At 43.0% G+C, this 19,632-nt stretch overlaps 1 protein-coding gene across 4 annotated transcripts in view; it reads right to left on the bottom strand.

Annotated features, from left to right (window-relative positions):
- Nucleotides 1-8,961, bottom strand: part of MAPK14 (mitogen-activated protein kinase 14) — a 72,401-nt gene extending 63,440 nt beyond the window's left edge. The window contains exon 1 of one of the 4 annotated variants that reach the window (XM_045772060.2): nucleotides 8,442-8,961. In XM_045772060.2, coding sequence (XP_045628016.1) covers nucleotides 8,442-8,557 — 116 coding nt within the window. In that variant the 5' untranslated portion in view covers nucleotides 8,558-8,961. The remainder of the gene's footprint in view (nucleotides 1-8,441) is intronic. The other 3 variants (XM_045772059.2, XM_045772058.2, XM_045772057.2) reach the window with 3 other exon arrangements.
- Between the last annotated feature and the right edge of the window lie 10,671 nt (nucleotides 8,962-19,632).

Below are 19,632 nucleotides of genomic sequence, written 5' to 3'. Positions count from 1 at the left end.
GGCACTGTCTAGAGACATTTTTGTCTGGGATTGCTACTAGAATTAGCAGGTAGGGTACAGGATGCTGCTGAATATCCTACAATGCACAAGACAGACAGCTTCCCACAGCAAAAAAATTATCCCACCCAAGATGTCAATAAGCTGAGTAACCCTAGGTTATATTATATTTGGAAATGTAAATACAGCTTGATAGATGTTCATAATACTTACTGTTTTCTTAATTTGCTATTTTTCCCCTTTTGTCCCCTGTAGCACTGATATCATTTACCTTATCGAGACTGCTAATTTCAAAGCAGATCATTCAAATATAAGGCACTTAGGACACTAGACTAGGAACAGAAAATGAAGCAAGACAAACTTATAATGTCAAATGAGAAAATTATTAGAAGTTTATCAATATAAGATGCCAACATCAATATTTCACTTCAATTTAATACGAAAATCATTAGGGAGCAGAGGAAGATAACTAAGATTTTCCCAGCATTTGGTAGCCTGGAGAAGAAAACATAAATAGAAACTTATTATGCAAAAGTCTAAGTTCAAAAAGTCTCAAGCTAGCTAAAGCCCTAGATGGATTTGACAGAAGAGGGAAAAAAAGAAATATCTCTTGGGGATATTAAGAATAAAGCAATTATTTCTGGGAATAAAGTTGTATCTACTACAAGGATGATGAAATACAAGAAAGAATTCAATATACACTTGTATAAACCAGACACTTCAAGCTGAGTATCACAGGACAGACTAACGGCATGATTAAGGACACTTAATTTGTAAGTGAAGAAGACTGTCACAGGAGAGACACCACCCCAAGTGGAAGTAGAGGGCTGGGTTAAGGATCTAAAGGACCCTTACCCTCACAGTCCCCTGCTTCCCCTAACACATAGCCTCCGTGAGCCCTGGGCAGATCAAAAGAAGAAGTTCTGACCTGTTGTGGGCACATGCTGATGTCATCACTTTCTAGATCTGAGTCATCAGATGGAAAGGCTCAGAGATTTCCAACACATATACTTGCACAGAGTTGCCCTAGATATAAAAAGTGACCAGTATGTCACTAGAGTCAAGGGAGACAAAAGAATCTAGAAGAAAATTTCAAAGGAAGCATTAGAAACATAAAGGTAGATTTGAAATGGCAACTTAAGTGAAAGAATGCAGAAAAGAAAAGCTACAGAGGACTTCCAAAGCAATCTCTGAGGAAACAAAATGTCCCTTCTAGACGGATATTTTCAAAAGCAGTCACTCTTCCTGCTTTGTTTTCTTTTTTTATTTTTATAAACATAAATCTAGCACAGTGCTTAACACTGGCAATACTGAATTAATGAATTTAAGAAAACAAAGGGGACAACTGGTATGCTTTTGCCTTTGGGGGGGGGGGCATAGTTGTGTTGTGTGATGCCTCTACCCGGGACCATAGGCTTGGCAAAACAACCAATGCATACTTGTGGGTAGACTGACAGTAAGACACACATACTCACATACCTTCCTTCATGTCATAGGCACAATGACAATACCACCAAGGCCTAGAGGTTTTGAGGAAAACAAGGAAATCTATAACAACATCATTCAAAGTAACAGGAGCCAACGTGTTCAGGGTCTAAAGTTACTCAGACAGCAGCTAGACAAAATAAACATTTGTTCTATTACCTTTTTGTTATGTTGCCATGGGAATCTGTGTTTAGGAACACTTATTTTCCCCAACCAGATGATAGAGCAGTAAAAGGGGGAGAGCTTCCATGAAAGAGGAGAGAAAGAAGCCTGTATATCTATAAAGGCAGGGAAGACAATAAACCTTTGGGTTTTTATAGGGTCACGTATGTGTAGAATCGTTCAATCTGTAAGACTTACTCAAGTTAATAAAGAAGTCCTTGGGGCCTCACAGCCAAAACATTAGTAACAGGTAACAATAATCAGACCTCTACTAAAATTACTATAATAGGGGGAAGGGAGAGGAAGGCAAAGGAGATACAGAGCCAAATAAAACAGAAAAATAAATGAGATCTTAAATGTTGAAGGTAGGTAAAAATACCTTTTAAAATGTGACCCAATTTTAAGAAAAAACCTAGAAGCCCAAAGAAGTTAGAAAACATTCAACCTGCCAGCAGGCTAATCTTCTTTTGTCAGCAGAAGTCTAGAGCTAATCTCTTTGCTCCCTTCCTTTTGGCAACAGAAACCTGAAAAAGTGAAGTAAGCCCGTGTTATTTAAAGAGCTGGACTGGAATACCCTGAATTTCTAGGGCCCAACAGAAGTACTGGCTCTGGTACTCTGAGCCTTCTGGAATGAGAGTTGTACACATGGGTTGGGGTTGGGCACCAATTCATCAGACTCCCCCACTCTACCCTAAACTACCATTAGCACCTCTAATGGGTAGGGAATAGAAATGAAAAAATAGAGACCCCAGAGCAGAATGATCTGTTAAAACATAAATTAGATCATGTCTCTCCTCTGGTCATAACCCTCCATGGCCTCCCCTCTGGCCCAGAATAAAAGGCACAGTTCTTATAAAGGCAAGCAAGGCCTTCATGATCCCTGCACATCTGCAGCCCCTCCACCCTGCCCTACTACTATTTGGCCCCTACATCATTGGGTACTAGCCAGACTGGTCTTCTAGCTATTCTGGAGAGAGAGGCCTCCTGATCCCTCAGCCTGGAATGTTCTTCCCTCCCCACCCAAGTCCAACCCATGTTCTATATCACCTCCTGCAGGTCTTTGCTCAGCTGTCACTTCATCATCGAGGCCTACCCTGACTACCATGCTTAAAAGGGCAACACAGCCATCCCTCCCCTTTCCTTGCTTCATTTTCCCCATAGCACCTATCACCTGACATACTATAAATTTTATTTATTACCTATTTCTACTTTCATCCCCCTTAGAATATAGTTTCTTATGAGCAGAAATTTTTGTCTGTTCATACTCCATCTCCAACACCTGAAGAATGACTCATACATAGCAGGTGCTCCAAGTATCAGTGTAACACACAGTCCTGTCCTCAAGGACATTAGCATGAACCCATCTTTCTCTCCCTTCTTTCACAATCCTTACAATACTCCAAAGTTCAGATAATGGTATGAAAATAGCTGTTTGTCCAAAACCAAAACTTCGGGGTCATCCTAGACTGCTCTCTTTTCTGTACTCTTTCTCCCCTGACCTTCAGCCTAGGAGCCAAAATGTCAGGATCCAAAACCTATTTGTTAAAAGTGCAGAATTTACAGACCACCATTTTCCTCTTTCCTAGAATAAACTCTTAACAGGCTGAAATGCTGGAAAACGGGTTCATTGTATGAATCTTTAACATGGACTTAATTTATGGAAACCCTGTGCAAAGACAAACTTCTAATATTGAAAGCTTTATTTACCAATAAACAAACAAATAAATAAAAATTTCAAGTTTGAAGAGTTCTTTTTTTTTTTTGTCCTGAAGAAATATGTGCATGATTTCCAAGTACATGGTGACCGTGAGACAAAACCCCTGGGTTCCCTAAAGTCAGGGAAACCCACTTTACAATGAGGTTTTTATTGAGCATTACAGTAATGATACCTCTTAAATAGGAACAAATCAATACCAAATTTCACAGTAAAGAGCAAAAATCTAATGTATTTTCAAAGGCCTGGAGAGGCAGTTTCTTCTATTAATATCCTATACTTACATAACACAAACATGTACAGATAGTCCTAACTTTACAAAATGCACACTGAAGAATTTCAAACCAAAAGGATTCATAAATTCAGGAATTAAATATTTGCACCACCTAATAATTACTTGGGGAAAAAATTTGATCTGGGCAATGACTTAATTTTTTGGTCTACCAATTGTGAGGAAGAGGTGTGACTTTAATGAGTTCAGTCACTGCCCCTCAGGTTAGCTAGGCAATGACACTGGTGGGATTGGTTTTGTAGAGTCAAAGCTCTATTGAAGTGACCCGGCAACCCCTTTCTTCACGAAAAGAAGGGTAAGTACAAAGTACAGCACAAAAGAAGGTATTATACCACACAAACTCAGCAGCCTATATGTAGAGAACGTCTAGTGTTGAAACCCCAGAACCAAATCCAAAGTACCACTGACAAGTAAGCCATTCCTTCAATGAATGAGTCCAGTTCTTCATCTACATAGCTGGGTTAATAACAGAGATCCCATGAAGACTGAATAATAATGCTTTCAATGAAAATACTTTATAGTGTAAAATCCTGGAAAAATGACAATTTATACTAAAGTGAGAGTGATCTAGCCCAGATAATTCTTTCATCTTTGAATCCAAAGCCTCAGGGACTCAGCACCATCTGCACTGTTGCCCATGAAAGGCAAAGTCAACACACAGATCATCTCTACGGCTGAGTTAGAGGGAAATCAAAAACAGAGTACTCTTCATTATCAAGAAATTAAACTGGAAGAACTAAAAAGCCAGAGGTTCAGAATACCCTTATTTTAAAATGGGAGCCAATAGAAAAGCATCAGTAAAAAAATGGGATTCGATAAATAGGACTTTATAACAAATTTGACTAAGACTTTTTTTAAAGTCTTTATATATCAATAATATAAATATTTGCCATTATCTTTAAATATTTATTTGTCGGTACTGGTAATCTGCAGCCAATCACCGTGCTTTTGGTTACAAAGAAAAGCAAATGAGAAGGAAGATCAGTATGGGCCTATTATCGCCACTAGAAAAATAAAGGGCAAGCCCCTCTTACTGATCAGGAGCCAAGAAAGTCATCTTTGCATAGTCAACAATGATGTATTATCATTTATCTGTGCCCTGGCTCATCCTAAAAGAAAAAAAAAAAAAAGATTTAAAGCAGTGAATGGCTATTAACACTAAAACTTAGCTTTGTTTATTTTTATTACACTTACGTATATACAGTCTTGTTCCACAAAGCATTCAGGAAGTTGGATTTGATTTCTTAGTAAATTTTGCCATCCTCTTACTAGAAGTCTTGTATATGCTTTATATACTGATGATAAATATAAACTATATAGCAAAATGCCTAGAACATAGTAAGCAATCCATAAAATGTAGTTATTATTTTCATTAGGCTGTAAGCTCCACGAGGGAATGGATTATCTGTCTTGCTCAGCGCTCTATCTCATGAAATCTAGCCCGTTCTCTAGTCCATAGTCGGTACTCAATATTGTTGAATAAACAAATGACTATGACTTAAGAGTAATTCTCAACTTTCACCTCTTTTATGGCTACCAGGGCCCCACCTCCTCTAATCAACAGCAAGGGTCTGGAAAAACCATACCCAGAGGAAAGGCATTTAAGTTCCTGTTTATGTTTCCTTAAACTCACCACAGAGTCCCCCCTTCTGTCCCAAAACCAGAAAATCAATGCTTCGCAACAAAGTACTCTTAAACAATTTTGCTTCATTTCCCCTCACAGGCAACGCACAAAGTTCCTTAAAACTTCAAGACTTATTTAGTTCCTTTTACCCCTTAAAAGGGAAAGGTACATTTATAAAACCTTATCAATTCTCAATTTCTAGTGTGATTCCTTGATCTTGGATTCATAATTGGTTATCATACAGGTTGCTACTTGCTTTTTTACCATATACTTAGCACAAATTAAAATTACGAAAATAGGCTTAATTTAAAGAACTTTTAAGTTATACATCAAAGTATATGACACTTTGGAACAATCAAATTAGGAAACGGACACCCATTTCAGTGAGGCTGCATTCCTTAAAATACTTTCAGAGATTCTTTTTCGGAACAGACTTCAGATCCAGTTCTACAAGTCCCTCAAGAAATTCGGTCATTACTTTATAGTTACAACTCCTTTTTTTTTTTTTTTAAAGATTTTATTTATTTATTTGACAGAGATAGAGACAGCCAGCGAGAGAGGGAACACAGCAGGGGAGTGGGAGAGGAAGAAGCAGGCTCCCAGCAGAGGAGCCTGATGTGGGACTCGATCCCAGAACGCCGGGATCACGCCCTGAGCCGAAGGCAGACGCTTAACAACTGCGCTACCCAGGCGCCCCACAACTCCTATTTGACCTAAAACAGTATGACCAACCTGAATGCCTAATCTTTTTCACCAGACTTGAGTACAAATTCTCTAAATTATTTGGATTCAGTTTGACTGTGTTATTCCCTAAAATCAAATCTGTTCTCAAAGGATGATGGTAGCGAAAAATAACATGGGCTCCAGAATGGATACTAAGAGAAATTAAAAAAAAAAAAAAGTTTTCTGCAACACCCAAAAACCTGCTAATTGAAAGGACAACTTCAAGTAATTCTGAATGAGATACCACTTACTTGTAAATCTAAATTTTGGTATTTTCAATCCAAAATCAGTTACATTTGTTTATAGTCAATTGTCACATAATATCAGATACATTTTCCTTCACCAATATACCATAGATTACACTTTAAATCCCTTACCAGAATTATTCCTAAAAAAAAGGGGGGGTGGGGACAAACTCTGCCACCCTGTAAAGACACATAAGAAACTTAACAGTGGTTGTCTCTGAGGAAAGGAACAGCATGGTTGGAGAACAAGAAAGGAAAGGATACCTTTCATTAAATATCTTTTTATGCCTTTTGAATTTTATACAACATGAACATATTACCTATTTTTAAAAATCTGTTTAGCAAAATTACTTCCAAGTGTCAGATACTGCTGGCTTCTGTAAGCCAGAAAAGTATAGTACTAAAGAAATGTAAAGGTCATTTTAATGACACTTCACTATAAATCTGAATCTTCAGTTCCAGTGCAGAACTATTCATACCAAGAGTAGGAAACCTTGCAAGCAGTTCTTTTTGAGTTCACTAAACTCCCCCATAATTGAGCTATTCTGCTGTATCATTTCATTAAAGTTTAAACACCACTGGAAATGAGAACTTGGTACTACAAAAATTAATGTCAATTGAAGAATGAAAAATAGAGGTAAAATAGTAAGCTATTAAAGGAGCAATGATCCAAATAAATCTTTGAAAATGTGCAAATCACACACACACATATACATTTATACAGTAACATGTTGCAAATTCCCTTAAAACGTAAACTGCCATATTATAAAAATGGGGAAAAGATGTCAAGCATAGGGCCATCAGCAACATTAACTCAGGCAGCTTGAACTAGAAAATGCAATATGATCTGTTGCTTGACACAATTGCACAATCTCAATTACCCAGAAGATTCTACCAAACAGGAAATTCATGATGTGACTTTAAGAAACACAGGAATTATAAAGATTAACACATCCAAAAGTCTTGGAATTTGTTCCAAAACAAAAAATAATTTTATAGAGCCCTTTTCAAATGATGCATGCACAGGAATACATGGATTAGTTTCAAATCAGCAGCTCTCAAGTTACAGTAAATCTAACATATAGTGCGTAATACCCAAATGAGTGAAATATTTCAGATCCAGAAATTTTATGGTATCAATTTAATTTAAAACACAGAGTGTGATTTGAAGCTGAGAAGTGTCTCTTCCTTACTTTGCTATATACTCCATATCGTTATGAAAACCATCGTGTGCCTCAATCTACGAATGTGGGTAAGCTCCCTGCAAACTCTCTGAGACTTTAAAAACACAATATTCACAAGACGCATTGAAATTAAAAAATATTTACAATACCTCCCAGCATTGTTAGTAACTTTTTGATCGTGAGCGCTCCAACGGATCTGAATCTCACTTGCTCCAAATGAGAAAATTGTTTTGCCAAACAATACTTAAATGAGCAGTGGTATGTGACTAATCAGTGAGGCCGCCAGTTTCTCAAGCTGCAATGTTCTTGCAGGCACTACCACCCACCCCCACTCTGCGAAAAGGAAATACGCTTTCAACCGAATCGGAAACACACCACTCAAGCTGGCACTATGCTGGCCGAGATAAAGTCGGTATTTTAGGTCTATGGGTCGCTGCTAATGCAAGTGCGAATTCAAAACGAATGCTTCTCAAGATGAGATTTCGAAAGAGGTTTGCAAAAAAGCCCGGACAGAACGCCCTTCGTCGTCAGTTTTGTTCGGACAACCGCAGTCTCCTGGTCGAGCTTTGCCCTTCTGCTCCTCCCTGCAGCTCCCCGGGCTTGTCTGCTTTGAGGGCAGGTTTCGGCGCTCAAAGTGAGCGCACCTCGGGAGAGAGCTTTTCTGCTCGACGTTGGCAGGGAGACCCCCCGAAGGGGCACCCCAGCCTCCGTGCCAGCCCCCGGAGAAGCAACCCCCCAAGAAGGGCTTGCGCAGGGTGCGAGCCGGGGCCGAGCTCCAGCACCCACAGCCCACCGTGGACTGCATCTTGCACACAGCTCACCACCTACCTGGGAGTGCAGAGTGCAGGGTGCAAGGGGTACACGGAGCGCAGGACAGGGGTCGAAGGGGCAGCGATGCCCTCCCCCACGGAAAATTCCTGCCGCTTGGTGCAACGCTGAGCTGTGGAGGCAGGCCTGGCCCTGGGGTATTAAGGGCCACCCAGACCACCGCAGACCCAAGCCCGGTGACACTCACCACACGGAGCCATAGGCACCGGAGCCCACCGGGGACAGATTCTGGTAACGCTCGGGCACCTCCCAGATTGTCTTGTTCAGCTCCTGCCGGTAGAACGTGGGCCTCTCCTGAGACATCTTCCAGCGGCGGCCGCGGGGCTAGGAGGTGGCCCTGAGGGGCCCCGCCTGCGCCCGCACCCACTCCCCGGCCCTCGTCGCCCGCCCAGGCGGGCGGGGACCCGGAGCTGGCAGTCGCCGCAGGTGCGGCAGACGCGACCCCGCCGACTCCCGCGCGCGCGGCCCCTGTCAGCCGCAGCTGCTGGACGCGCCTCAGCGACGGGGGCGAGCCCGGCTAAGGGCAAGGGCACGCTCCGGGGCTCAAGGCTGCGCCCACCACGCTCTCCCTGCACCCTCTCCCCGACCAGGCCGACTCCCGGCTGCGCCGCGAGACTACCGCTCCAGCTGCAGCGCCCGCTGAGGTTCCAGTGGTCGCCGTTCCAGAGCCAGCGAACAGGAGCCTCTTGCCGTACTCTCGCGAGAACAGCTCCCGGGACTCTCCGCGAGCCGAGATTTTACCCAATATGGAACCCGCCCACGGGAGGGGGTTGACGACGGGAGAGGATGGGAGGAGCACTTCTCGCGAGAAAAGAGCAACAGCTGGAGACCAGAGGCAGGAACTCTTAGGGACTGTTCTTAAGGGCGCGAAGGCGTACCCGGGAAGGAAGGGATAAGCAGGCAACGTATGCCGCGTGCGCCCCACCGTGGTCGGCGGGGCAAATGCCTGGCTCCGTGGTGGAAAGCCACAGTGACTCCTGACACAGTCGGGAAAAGAGCCAAAATATCTTTGAACTGCCGGTAGTCACCAGCAGCCGAGCATCTGCTCAGCGGAACCCCCAATTTCCAAGCAATACTTACATTTAAAAGAGGAAGGTACTGGCCAGAAAGCCGTTGTATTCCATCTGCTCAAGGACATATGGCTTAATCTTCGGAATTGTGACGAACTCTATCCCAAAACCAAGTATTAGCTCTGCATTAAGGCTGAGGTTTTCCATCCAAACTCTCCTAGCGGTTCTTAAAACTTTTACGTGCAGAAGAATCACTTTGGGTGTTTAAAAATGCGAAGTCCCAGGACCCACAGGCAGTCTAAGTGGATAGGTCCATGATGCGTGCCAAGAATGCACATTTTTACAATACGCCACCAAGTAGTTCTGATTCAGGAAAGTTTCCGGTATCTCCCTTTGACAAGGATTTTTGAAAACATTCCTCTGAGGGCTTGAAACTGAATCCTGCTCTGAAGCTTCCAGTAAAGACGATTTTAAGCATTTGATTCATGCCTCTCAGATTAAGAAGGAGAGCAAGGCAGAGAGTGGTCTTCTGGTAGTGTGGCATTAGGCAAGTCCTTTCTTACACCCTAGTTCCAGTTTCTGCAAAAATAATTCCTGCCTTATACTCCCACCTAATAGGGGCATTTGTAAAGCTGAACAAGATAATAAGTGTGAATGGGCAAGATATTACAACCCCATACCTACCCCACTGTTACCAACTTACTCCTTTGTTAAAGCTTGTTAAAATCTCTCCTAGAAGTAACTGGGCCCAAGCCAGGACGCTTCTCAACACTTACCATGACTATTCTCATTGGTGTTACCCATCCCTTGGAGTGCTCAGATTTTGCCTATCTTGTCCCAGCATCTAGCACAGTGCCTGGAACGTCTTAGGAAACCCATAAATATTTATTAGACAAATTATGAATAATGACTATGATCTCAATTTAGGAGGTGGTGCAGGATCCTCAGATCTCCTCAAGGAAAAACAAAAAAAGTCATGGGTGATTCACGGAAAGCTTTTCCTGGGAGATTCAGTGTGGCTTAGCCTGGATTCTCTTGCCTATGAAGACATGCTGCTTGAAAATGTTCCAAGCCTACCTGCGGGTTAGGGAGCTTTCCAAGAAGTAATGAAGGTTGAAGGAGGAAGTGAGAGCAAAACTGTGCCGGTGAAGAAATGGTGGGTGGGAGTGAGGAATCAAGGTGATGAATGGATGGATGGAGAGAAGGGAGGAAACTCGGAAGTGGGAATCCTAAGGAATTCATGTAATTATCCAAAACTTTGGGATAGTGAGGCGAGAGTGACTGAAAGGGTAAAGATGAAGTAAGCAGAACATCCAGTCACTCATTCAACAAATATGTACTGAATGCCTACTCAGTGCCAGGCGCTTCTGATTAGTCAATTCAAAAACAGACACAGTTGCTGCCTACATGGGGTTTACAATTTATTGAGCATTTACTATATCCACCACATTGTTTAGGCACTGGTAATACAGCAGTTAGTGAGAGAGAAAAATCCCTGCCTTATAGAGTGACAGTCTACAAAAAGGAAGGAATAGGTAAAGTGAATGTGTTAGACATTATTAATACAGTAATCGAGCAAGTGTAAAACTGCACTGGGCCAAGCAGGACTACAGGGCGTAGTTCGAGACAGTGACAGGGACTGAGTCAGCTTCAGAAGGTTAAAGGGCAGGGCGTTGGGGGGGCCCAGCAAGAGACCTGGGCAGAAGAGTGTCCTTCAGTGGGAGGGGCCAGGCTTGCGGGGCAGAGAGCTAAGGTTGGAGACCTGAGTGACCTTCCAGCCTCCGGTTTCCTCCTGGGTCTTCTGACATGGTCATAGGGTGACTAAGTGAATTACTGTGGGTGAAGTGCGGGGCACGAGGCCTGGCATCAAGGCCCCTAGTCAAGAGCAGTCAAACCCCAAAGAAAGTGGAGGCCTGGGAGGCACAGGTTAAGGGGCTTCCCGGCCCGGTTACCCCCGCCCCCCGCTCCCGACAGCAGCTGCCCGTGCTCCCGTTCCTCGCCCCAACTCCTGTCCCCTGCCCGCCAGAACGCCCGCGGGTTCGGCCGCAACGGCTCGGGAACGGCCGCCGTCCGCGTCTACAGCGCCGCCAGCCGGGCGGGAGCAGCGTCGGACCCCAGTGCCCGCACTCGCGCCCCCGCCGGGAACCAGGTGGAGTCGTGGCAGGGAGCCGCTGGGGGCCGGGGGCCGCAGGTTTGAGCGGGACGACCGCGTCCGGGTGCAGGGGCACCAGCTCCTCCTTACCCTTCGAAGTCCCCGGGCGGGGGCCGCGTCCATCACTGGCAGGGCCAGGCGCGTCGCGGGCGCTCAGTGTTTGTGAAATGAATGAATGACGATAGTCCCCGGGAGTTTATCTCTCAGAGGCATCGTCTGTACTTGTGAAAGGCCGCGGAACCGCAAGGACTAGAGGCAATGCGTGCGTTGCAACCGAATCCTTTCAGACTCATTGGTCTGAGTTGTCTGCAGCCCGAGGCGTCTCCCAACACCCCATCGTCCGTGCCCAGGCGCGCCTTCTGCTTTCAGACCTCACCGCTCTGTTTGTTTGTTCCTTCGGGCTTAGCCCCCACTCCCACCTGCTTTGGTCCCTTTCGCTTGACTCTTGTTAATGTATCGGTGACCCCCTGGAAGCCTTCTCCAACATCCCCACCCCGACAATGAGTTTCTCTCCAACACACCCCACTGGTAATAGTCTCACCAAGTCTCATTAAAGGTAGTTGTTTCTGTGCCCGGTGGTCAGCTCCTGAGGGCTGTCGATTTATTATTCATCCCCAGCCACCAGACAGCATGACGGAAGGATAGGAAAAGCAAGGCACCTCGCTTGTGCCTTTGCTATATTCCAAATACATTCCTTATAAAAATGAGGTAGGGCAAAGGGCTGTTGTGTCTGATGGAATTACAAGTGCTTATTTGAAATTTTGGAGGTGAATTTTACCTTGTGATTATAGAGAATATAGGAAAGATGACGCCATGAGGGGAAAGATATCCTTGCCAATAAACTAAGGCTCAAGATTTCATATCTATCAGGTCAATAGTCAGAAAATTGGGTTGCATCTAAATTTTTTTATTCTTGGCTTTTTAAAATACTTTCAACACATTATGTAAATGAATGGATGGATGGCTGGATAGACAAGGGTAGTATGGGGGAGGCAGGGGCTAAGTCAAAAGTGCCTGTTTTTAACAATGCCCCCAATGTTAGCAAAGAAAGACTGACCAAGTAAAGATAATTGGCTGCATTTACAGTGATCCCCATACTTGACTGTTTATCGAATCACCTGGAGGGTTTCTCAAAGCAACTGCTGGCCCATCCTCAGAGTTTCTGATTAATTAAGTCTCGCTAGGTAGGGCCTGGGAATTTGCATTTCTAACACATTCCCAGATGATGCTGATGCTATTTGTGAGGGCACCAAGTGTGGACTACGTAGATTAAAGTAATTAGTTAGTTAGTAGTGAAGCCCAATGCCCGGAATCACATTTGAAGAATGACAAAATGACGTCTTAAGACTTTGGACCCATGGTCCACCCACCTAAATATGTTGTCCGATGTCAGGAAGCATCAGGGAATTGTTTTCTTTCCCTCTTCCTTCCTTCCTTTCTTTCTTTTTTTTAAAGATAGTGCACGTGAGGGGGAGTTAGGGGCAGAGAGAAAATCTCAAGCAGGCTCTATGTCCAGCACGAGCCCAACGCATGGAAAATCAAGAGTTAGAGGCTTACCCGACTGAGCCACACAGGAGCCCCTGGGAATTGCTTTCTAAGTGGACACTTACCCTCAAGATTATGATTAGAGGGACACCTGGGTGGCTCAGTCGTTAAGCATCTGCTTTTGCCTCAGGTCATGATCCCATTGTCCTGGGATGGAGCCCCGCATCAGGCTCCCTGCTCAGCGGGGAGCCTGCTTCTCCCTCTCCAGCTCCCCCTGCTTGTGTCTCTCTGTCAAATAAATACGTGAAATCTTAAAAAAAAAAAAAAAGATTATGAGTAGAGCTTAGCACATTGTTGATCACACTGTGTACAGAGGCCCATCATACTGATGCCTTCAGGAGTTAGTAACGGGGGCGCCTAGTCATTAAGCGTCTGCCTTCGGCTCAGGGCGTGATCCTGGCGTTCCGGGATCGAGTCCCACATCGGGCTCCTCTGCTGGGAGCCTGCTTCTTCCTCTCCCACTCCCCCTGCTTGTGTTCCCTCTCTCGCTGGCTGTCTCGCTCTGTCAAATAAATAAATAAAATCTTTTTTTAAACAAGGGAGTTAGTAACAGAGACCCCACCCCCCCTTTACACTGTGTCTCAACTGAAAGGTAGGTTATCCCATCAGTGTAGTTTGGTAACTTTTTTCTGAAATGCACCATATTCTCCACATCAAACTGCACCTGTCCTCTTGTAAATAGGAGCTCTTGTCATCATACTTTGTCACAAGTATCCTGCTAGTGAATAAAAATGAACCACTAGGGTTTCTAGGAAATCCACAAAGACGTAACGAAGCTGGACAAACTCCAGAGATGACATACTCCAGACAACAACAAAAGCCAGTAAGGAAATCATGTGTTTTACCCCGATGCCTTTTGCCGGTCATGTGATGAGCCCTGTAAGACAGCTTTCCTGCTGCCCCTGCTGGCCATCCTCCCTGTGGTCCCGCCCATGAGTTATGACTTGATTACTTTTGCCCTAAACTACAGTAATAGTAATGGTCTCCAATCGGACTTTTTGCCTCGGTCTCTCCTGTCCAATAAAACTCTCTGTGACGATGGAAATGTTTTATACCTGCACTGTTCTGCCGCATGTGGCTGTTGAGCACTTGAAATGTAGCTAGTGCAACTGAGGAACTGATTTTTTTTGTTTTATTTTATTTTAATTACATTTAAATAGCCACAGGTAGCCAGTGGCTACCATATTGAACAGTATACCTCTAGACCGTACCACTGACACCATTCATCCTCCCAAAGAACCTCCCTGTGCATATTACTTGTCCTGCTCAAGCACTTTATTTTTTTATCATGATAAATGTACTCTTTAATCCCCATCCCCTATTTCACCCATCCCCCACCTCCCCTGTAGTAACCATCCTCTTATTCTCTATAGTTAAGAGTTTTCTTGATTGTTTCTCTCTCTCTGTGTCTCCCTCTCTCTTCTTTTGCTCATTTGTTTTGTAAAATTCCACATATGAGAGAGATCATATGGTGTTTGTCTGTCTCTGACTTATTTCACTTAGCATTATACTCTCTAGCTCCATCCATGTTGTTGCATATGGCAAGATGTCATTCTTTCTTATGGCTGAATAATATTCCTTTGTATAATATATACCACATCCTCTTTACCCATTCATCTATCAGCAGACACTTGGGTTGCTTCCGTAGTTTGGCTATTGTAAATAATGCTGCAATAAACATAGGGGTGCATGTATCCCTTTGAATTAGTGTTGTGTTTTGGGGATAAATACCCAATAGTGCGATTACTGGATTGTAGAATCATTCTATTTTTAATTTCTGAGGAACCTCCATACTGTTTTCCATAGCAGCTGTACCAGTTTGCATTCCCACCAACAGTGCAAGAAGATTCCTCTTCTCCCACATTCTTGCCAACCCTTGTTTCTTGTGTTTTTAATTGTATCCGTTCTGACAGGCGTGAGGTGATAATTCATTGTGATTTTGGTTTGCGTTTCCCTGAGGATGAGTGATGTTGAGCATCTTTTCATGTGTCTGTTGTCACCTGGATGTTTTCTTTGGAGAAACATCTGTTCATGTCTTCTGCCCATTTTTTAATCAGACTATTTATCTTTGGGGTATTGAGTTGTATCCATTCTTTATATAGTTCAGATACTAACCCTTTATTAGACATGCCCTTTGCAAATATCTTCTCCTTTTCCTTAGGTTGCCTTTTAGCTTTGTTGATTACTTCCTTCACTGTCCAGAATTTTTTATTTTGATATAATCCCAATAACTTATTTTTGCTTTTATTTACCTTGCCTCAGGGCACATATCTAGAAAAAATGTTGCTTTAGCCAATGTCAGAGGAATTACTGCCTGTGCTCTCTCAAGGATTTTTATGGTTTCAGGTCTTGAACTTAGGTCTTTATTCCATTTTGAGTTTATTTTTATGTATGGTGTAAGAAAGTGATCCAGTTTCATTCTTTTGCATGTTGCTGTCCAGTTTTCCCAACACCATTTGTTGAAAAGACTGTCTTTTCCCCAGCGTATATTCATTCCTCCTTTGTCAAAGATTAATTGACCATATAATTGTGGGTTTATTTCTGGGCTTTCTATTCTATTTCATTGATCTGTGTGTCTATTTTTATGCTAGTACCATACTGTTTTAATTACTATTGCTTTGTAGTATGACTTGAAGTTTGGAATTGTGATTATATCCAGTTTTGTTTTTCTTTTTTCAAGATTGCTGTGGTTATTCAGGGTCTTTTGTGGTTCCATAGAAATTTCAGTATTGTTTGTTCTAAATCTGTGAGAAATGCTTTTTCAAACACTTTAAATAGCTAAAAAGTCCAAGTTCAACCCAGCTATTCAAGACCCTGTAGGAATAGGCCTCAACCTCCTTTATGGGGCTTGACACTGACTTTACTCAGACCTATTTTTTTTTAAAGATTTGTTTTATTTGTTTTAGAGAGAGAGCACATGCATGAACAAGGGAAGGGGCAGAAGGAGAGGGAGAGAAACTCAAGCAGACTCCCTGCTGAGCACAGGGCCCAATGCGGAGCTCAGTCTCACAACCCTGAGATCATGACCTGAGCCAGAATAAAGAGTCAGACACTCAACCAACTGAGCCACCCGAGTGCCCCTTCATTCAGATCTATTAAGTTACTTGCTTTATATTATCTCTTAATTTTATCTTATTCTCTTCCTGCAATACCTTATTCTCCTCCCTGCCCCTAGTTTAGACAGAGCAGCTCCTAACTCCCCCAGGAAGCCTTTCTCATCCCCCTAGGCTGGAATTACGAATCCTACTCTGTAGGAGATCACATGGTATTAGGATATGGCATGTATTTTGGAATCATAAAGATGGGGTTCAGGGGTGCCTGGGTGGCACAGCAGTTAAGCATCTGCCTTCGGCTCAGGGCGTGATCCCGGTGTTATGGGATCGAGCCGCACATCAGGCTCTTCTGCTGTGAGCCTGCTTCTTCCTCTCCCACTCCCCCTGCTTGTGTTCCCTCTCTCGCTGGCTGTCTCTATCTCTGTCAAATAAATAAATAAAATCTTTAAAAAAAAAAAAGAAAGAAAGATGGGGTTCAGGTGCTGGCCCAGCTATTTAAGACTTGTATGACTCTAAGAAACTCACTAAACTCATCAGTAAAATGGGTATAGTCATCATGAGCAAAACAGTACCTCTCTTGAGATGATGGGGGAAGAACCTGGCATATGGCAGGGCAGCAATAAATGTTAACACCTGTCCTTCCCACCTCTCAACTCTTACAGCACTATATTTTGGCATTTTTATTCTACTAAACTATAGAGTCTTTGTTCTTTGGTATCCCCATAGCACCTAGCATTCAGCAAATGTTTGTGGAACACTAAATTAATTGACCACAGATGAAATAGCACATGAATTCTTAAGTTAGAAACAAATGAAGGGCAAGAGTACAGATGGTAAAAATTTATAAAATTGTGAAAATAAAAGCAGACAACTTACCGAAACTTAGTCTAATGGATGGGAGCTACCGCTCAAAATATAAATGATGGAGATTGAAGACAATAAAATGAAATCCTACTTTCTGTAAGTGAACTAGTAGGATTCAATACCTCCAAAGGGCATGACAACAGAAAACATAATGAGCTTGGAAAGAGAGGTAGAGAAATTCCTGGGGGATAAACTATAATTCGTGATGGGAGAAGACGAGGATACTTTGTGTCTTTGACAACAAGGCTCTTGGTACAGAGGTCACACACTGATGGTCCACAGGCTGAATCAGGCCTGCAGAGGGCTTTTGTTAGATATGTTCTGTGTTTTTTTTTTTTTTAAGATTTTATTTATTTATTCGACAGAGATAGAGACAGCCAGCGAGAGAGGGAACACAAGCAGGGGGAGTGGGAGAGGAAGAAGCAGGCTCATAGCAGAAGAGCCTGATGTGGGGCTCGACCCCGGATCGCCGGGATCACGCCCTGAGCCGAAGGCAGACGCACAACCGCTGTGCCACCCAGGTGCCCCATGTTCTGTGTTTTTTAAAAAAGAAAAGTGTGTAAAGCAATTGACAACATTTCAAAGCCAGAAGACTTCAGATAAAAAGTTGCTCATCTTGAGAAAGATCAGACCTGGCCTGCCTGGGCCCCACATGCCCCATGCCAGCCATTGCTGGAGCCGAGGAGCTGTTCCTGCCTCCATCAACCCCACTGTTCCCTCTGTGCCTCGATGTCTACATGTTGCCTGCTTCATGCCAACCCTGTCTTGGTGCCACTTTCAGAAACAAAATGCTAGATTCAAAACCCTGGATCGGACCCAGGATGGCAGTTTTCATAATCTCAGTGTAACTGGCAGGTTAATTAGGCTCAGTTGCCAGGAACAGATATATTCTGGCAATGAAAGCTTATCGTAAGATTACATGGGAAAAGTAAGGAGGACTGGATGAATATTCCTATGGGTGGGGAAAGAAAAGGAAAAATATTACCTGTTTTAATGCACAATTCTGTTTTTTCTGTGAAAAACACAAATTACTAATTCTCTTAAGTGATACATTGTAAAATACCTCTTCCATCCTCTTCTATATTCCCCAACCACATTCTCACTTTATAGAATTTGAGATCTTTAGTTCATAGGTGTTACACAACACATGACTGCTACCCAGTGCTTTGAGGGGTAAAAATACAATCTATGTCTATGGCCCAGTTAACTTTTCAAAATGTATAAAGTGATTGACTTGGTTTTATCACCCATAAAATGAGGATAATAACAGTACTAGGATTGTTGTAGAAATTATGTGAAAAAACTCATGAAAAAAATTGAGAGCAATGCTTGGTATATAGTAAGTGCTTTATAAATATTGGTGATGATGATACATGATCATTCAGGAGGAAAGCAAAGTTGCTGATACATTAAATTTGTTTTCAGCCTCACTTATAAAAGAACTACTTGAGGGGCACCTGGGTGACTCTGCTGGTTAAGCGTCCGACTCTCAATTTCTGCTCAGGTCATGATCTCAGTGCCGAGGGATCGAGCCCCACATCAGGCTCACACTCAGCAAATAGTCAGCCTTGGAATCCTTCTCCCTCTCCCGCTGTCCCTCCCCCTGCCCACACTCTCTCACGCTTGCTCTCTCTCACTAAAATAAATAAAATCTTAAAAAAAAAATAGATGATCAACAATGATTAGACTTTCTCCCAGAAATGGATCTAATTCTTCCTTCTCATTTTCTTAAAAGAGCAGGATGGTACAGATTTTTAAAGCTTAACGTGACCCTTAGAGACCATGTGTTCCAGCCATGTTATTTTATGCAAGAAACTGAAGGAAACTGACACTCAGACAGTTGCCCCTAATCATATATACATAGTTAGAAAAACAGCCAGGGCCGGAACCCCAGTCTCCTGATAGCCTGTGCAATGTTTTTTCTGCTGCACCATGGTACCACAACTGGGTACTTGACAGTCACCCAAGAAATATTTGTTGAGGGGTTGCTAAGTGTCAGGCAGTATTCTGGTACCTGGAGATACAGCCATGAACAAAGTCCTGCCTCTTGGGCTTGCATTATAGTGTGGGAAACAGAAAATGGACAGACAAATCTTGAATCAGGTCCTGACAAGTGCTATGAAGAAAAGGAAAGGATACAGGGAAGAAGATAGTGTATTGACCACTTAACCTTCAGTGTTTTTGATGAAAATTGATGGTTTTACTGACCTCTTATTCATTTCCCCGCAACATAGCAACATAATTGAACATAAAGAAAACTAGGCTTCCTAGCAAGACATTTGGGTTCTAGTCCTGATTCTGATTATTAAACAGCCAAGGCTGTCGAAACTTTTAGGTTTCCCCATTGGGAAAATGAGACTAATACACACCTTGCATTTTTAATAGGGTAGCTTTGAGTGTAAAACTGTACAAGAGAAAGTTTTTTTAAGACAACAATGTGTTGGGACGCCTGGGTGGCTCAGTTGGTTAAGTGTCTGCCGTAGGCTCAGGTCATGATCCCAGGGTCCTGGGATCGAGTCCCATATCAGGCTCCTTGCTTAACAGAGAACCTGCCACTACCCCTGCTTGTGCTCTCTCTCTCTCTCTCTCTGTGTGACAAAAAAATAAATGAATAAAATCTTTAAAAAAGGACAGCAATGTGTTACGCAAATATAAGATATCATTATATGGAAATTTTATTTCCATAAAAATGTGCCAAGAATCTAGATTTTTTTAAAATTGTTTTTTGTTTGATGTCTTCCCACTCAACCAGGA

The sequence above is a fragment of the Ursus americanus genome, chromosome 32 (genome assembly GCF_024610735.1).
Source record: "Ursus americanus isolate L20-20 chromosome 32, mUrsAme1.1.p, whole genome shotgun sequence".
Lineage (NCBI taxonomy): Eukaryota > Metazoa > Chordata > Mammalia > Carnivora > Ursidae > Ursus > Ursus americanus.
This window is presented reverse-complemented; position numbering and strand designations above follow the sequence as displayed.